This window comes from Nycticebus coucang, chromosome 17 (assembly GCF_027406575.1).
Source record: "Nycticebus coucang isolate mNycCou1 chromosome 17, mNycCou1.pri, whole genome shotgun sequence".
Lineage (NCBI taxonomy): Eukaryota > Metazoa > Chordata > Mammalia > Primates > Lorisidae > Nycticebus > Nycticebus coucang.
Genome location: NC_069796.1, coordinates 38781534 through 38785533, shown reverse-complemented (window position 1 = coordinate 38785533; position 4000 = coordinate 38781534). Strand labels below are relative to the sequence as shown.

Below are 4000 nucleotides of genomic sequence, written 5' to 3'. Positions count from 1 at the left end.
TAATTTGTTCTGTGGGTCCTCAGAAAGCCATATAAATTGGAGAGGATGAAGTATATGCGTAAGAAGGGAAGGGCTGAAAGGGGGTAGAATATTTAAAAGTCTGTGTAGGGACCAGGTAGATCCCAGATTCTCATCCCTGCTCCCATCCCAAATAGTCAGATGCTTTCCTCTCCATCACTACAGAAGACAGAAGGTATCTTCCCTGGAGAAACTGAACTAAAAAAGATCTGGACTTGGACATATCAGGCTCTGAGGAATGAATATGAAAACAAAGATACGATAAAAATATGTAAGCCAGCCAAGTGTGGTGGCTCATACTTGTAATCCTAGCACTTTGGTAGGCCAACGTAGGTGGATTGCTTGAGATCAGGAGTTCAAGACCAGCCTGAGCAAAAACTAAAAACAGAAAAACTAGCTGAGCATTGTGACAGGCACCTGTAGTCCCAGCTACTTAGGAACTTGGGAAGCAGCGGCAAGAGATCTCTCCGAGTCCAAGAGTTTGAGGTTGCCGTGAGGTATGATCCCATGGTACTCTGCTGAGGGCGACAGAGTGAGACTATATCTCAAAAAACAACAACAACAAAACCCAAACCAAAAAACAAAAACAAAACCATAAAAGCCTATATTCTAAATAGAATGCTCTGCATTTCCCCCCACTTAGCTTCAGAAAGTTAACAGCCAGACTGTTGCTATCTCTAGGCAGGAGATGAGTGGATCTTTCTCTGGAGAAACTAAACCAACACAGAAAAAATATTTTAATATGCTGACATTTGAAGGTCTCTATTGTTTTAAAAAGACGGCTTCCTAGTATAACAGAACTCATTACATATCCAGAATGTTAATCACTTCTCACCATGTCCACTACTACCAGTCCAGTGCTAGCCACCACCATTTTTTACTTATACTATTGCAGTATTTTTTTTTCCAAATCATCTTTTATTTATATAAAAGGGCATATTTAGCAAAAGACACATGGAGAAAAGAGTTGCTATGGCCCAAGAGACAAAGCAGGAAGCTTCTGAGTCCCTGTTGGGGAAGGAGGTGGCCTGGGACAGTGATGAGAGATGCTGGGGAAGGGCTGGTGGAGGGGACACAGAAAGGAGAAAGCCCCAGTTGGATCAACACTGTCGGCAGGTCATGGGTGGGACTCACAGTGACCTTACTGCTAAATCTTGGGGAGAACAGTTAGTGCTGCCAACTGGAGTGAGAGCTTCCTCCTGGTTCCTAGAGTGTACCCACCAAGGGACACAGGACAGGAAGCTCAGGATGGTTAGTGCAACTCGGGATGAAGGCCAGGGAGAAGCAGGTGCTCTGCAGTGGCCAGGAAACGTCCAAATGAGGAGGTGCTTCCTGTTACGTGCGGGCATTCCACTCTGTCTCTGCCAGGCACTCTCGGACTAGGGCCCTGGCATGGATGATGCCTCTCTTCAGGCGCTCCATGGCGCTCTTGCTGCCAGCATAGGTAGGCCGGATTTCTTTGCCCATCTCCTCTATGACCGACAGTAGGTCTGTGTAAGTGCTCTGTGAGCCCTGGGCGCCAGGTGGCTTCATGGCCTGCACGTAGCCCATGGAGGGTGGTCCAAAGTCGTTAAACAGTGGTCTGAAAGGGGCAGCGCCTCCTGGCACTGAGCCTGATGGCGATGGGACACTTCTGGCTGTAGGAACCGGGGTGCCCGGCCCAGGGGTGCTGGAGCTGGGAGTGCTGCTGGGGGTGGGGGTGATGGGTTTGTAGGACATCCCCTACTCCTGGGTGCGGCGGACACCAGCCGGCCGCTCCTCGAGGGTTGGCTGCCTGGCCGCTCGGCCGCGCTCTATTGCAGTATTTTTTTTATCTGGTCACCTGTTCCTACCTTTATCTCTGGAATCTATTCTCAACCTAGCAGTCAGAAGAGTCTTTTTATAATAGAGGCCAGATCATGTCACTCTTTTCTTGAAAATCTTTTAGTGATTACAGGTCTCCATCAGAATAGAAGCCAATGTCCTTACTATGGCCTATAGGTCTCTCTTGATCATTTGATCTGTCCTCTCTATGACTACCTCTCTGATCCTCTGTTCTTTTATTCTCCATTTATTAGCTTGGCTGCAGCCATTTTTTGGTGTGTGTGTGTGTGAGACAGAGTCTCACTATGTTGCCCTTGGGAGAGTGCCCTGGCGTCATAGCTCACCACAACCTCAAACTCTTGGACTCAAGTGATCCTCTTGTCTCAGTCTCCTGAGTAGCTGGGACTATAGACGCCTGCCACAATGCCCAGCTAGTTTTTAGAGATGGGGTTTTGCTCTTGTTCAGGCTGGTCTCAAACTCCTGACCTCCAGCAATCCACCAGTCTCGGTCTCCCAGAGTGCTAAGATTATAGACATGAGCCACCATGATTAGCGCTGAAGCCATTTTGATGACCTTGAAAATATTAAGCACTCTCCCACTCTCTGGGCCTTTAGATTTGCTATTCTCTCTACCTGGAGCACTTTCCCCAGCTATTACCTTGGCTAGCCTCTTCATCTCCTTTAGACATTGCTCAAATGTAACCTTAAAGGCTTTCCATATATTAAGTAGCATCCTACCCATCATTCCTTCTCTCTTAGCTTGCTTTATTTTCTCCATAGCATTTGTCATTACCAAATGTTATATATTTATTTTCTTACTTATTTATTTTATATTTCCCTTGGCTAAAATTAAAGTTCTTGAAGGCAAAGACTTTAGTTTGCTCATTGCCATATTCTGAGCACCAAATATAGCAGTAAAGGTGCTTGATAAATACTCAGTGGCTGAATGAAGAAATAAATTGCTCAAAAGAGATCATCATGTACCTTTTCTCTTTTGATTATTAGTATGATTAATTATTGTAACAAGTTTCCTAAGATTGAACTATTCTTGCTTTCCTGATACGAACACACTTGATTTAATTTTTTTAAGATGTTACTGAATTTTATTTGCTAGTATTTTGCATACTATTTTGCCTCACTATTCCTTTTTTTTTTTCAGACAGAGCCTCAAGCTGTGGCCTTGGGAAGAGTGCCATGGCATCACAGCTCTCAACAACCTCCAACTACTGGGCTTAAGTGATTCTCTTGCCTCAGCCTCCCAAGTAGCTAGGTCTATAGGTGCCCACCACAACATCTGGCTATTTTTTGGGTGTAGTTGTCATTGTTGTTTGTGGAACCCGCAAGCTCTGGTGTATGTGGCTGGCGCCTTAGTTGCTTGAGCTACAGGCATCAAGCCTGCCTCACTATTCTTAAGTACAATTTTTCAGTAGTTTTCATATAGTTGTGGTACCTTTATTAGATTTTTTTTTTTTTTTGTAGAGACAGCGTCTCACTTTACCACCTTCAGTAGAGTGCCATGATGTCACAGGACTCACAGCAGATCTCCAGCTCTTGGGCTTCAACGATTCTCCTGCCTCAGCCTCCCAAGCAGCTGGGACTACAGGCGCCCGCCACAACGCCTGGCTATTTTTTGGTTGCAGTTCAGCCGGGGCTGGGTTTGAACTCACCACCCTCGGTATATGGGGCCGGCGCCCTACTCACTGAGCCACAGGAGCCACCCCCTTTATTAGATTTTATTCTTACATCTACTTTAAATTAAAACGAAGGTGTGTCTTTTTTTTTTCTTTCTTCTCAAGGCAGCCAAAATTAATCTTGCTAGCAGAAGAAGGAAGAGTTTGCTCTAACTTAAAGCACTAGGATTGTCTTAGCTATTATTTTTCTCCCATGTTTAAAGCTGGATCTCAATTCATGTCCTCTTAACTGTTCTTGTCCATCAAAGATAGTGAAAAATTCTCTGAGAAGATCTTTCTCTCCTTTGGGGGTTCTGAACTTCCCATTTCCTTTATTAGAAATAGTCATTCTAGGATTCTCAGGTTTCCTTTTATGAGAATCTTTCTCTGTTGTCAGGTTTCCTGGAAAAAGTACTCTATCTGGACCTTGACCCTCTCTTAAACAGTGTTGACTTTTAAAAGTTGTCAGTTAACTTTTAGTTGATGGCTCAGGATAGTTATTGGGAATA

At 44.6% G+C, this 4000-nt stretch overlaps 1 protein-coding gene across 1 annotated transcript; it reads right to left on the bottom strand.

Annotated features, from left to right (window-relative positions):
• Positions 1-1053: 1053 nt before the first annotated feature.
• Positions 1054-1807, bottom strand: LOC128568691 (cyclin-dependent kinase 2-associated protein 2-like). Its single transcript, XM_053566456.1, has one exon. It carries the CDS (start codon positions 1735-1737, stop codon positions 1354-1356), a length of 384 nt encoding a protein of 127 aa, XP_053422431.1. The 5' UTR covers positions 1738-1807; the 3' UTR covers positions 1054-1353.
• Positions 1808-4000: the final 2193 nt, after the last annotated feature.

Coding starts and splice junctions, on each gene's coding strand:
- LOC128568691 (XM_053566456.1), bottom strand. CDS start 1,737: ATGTCCTACAAACCCATCACCCCCACCCCCAGCAGCACTCCCAGCTCC.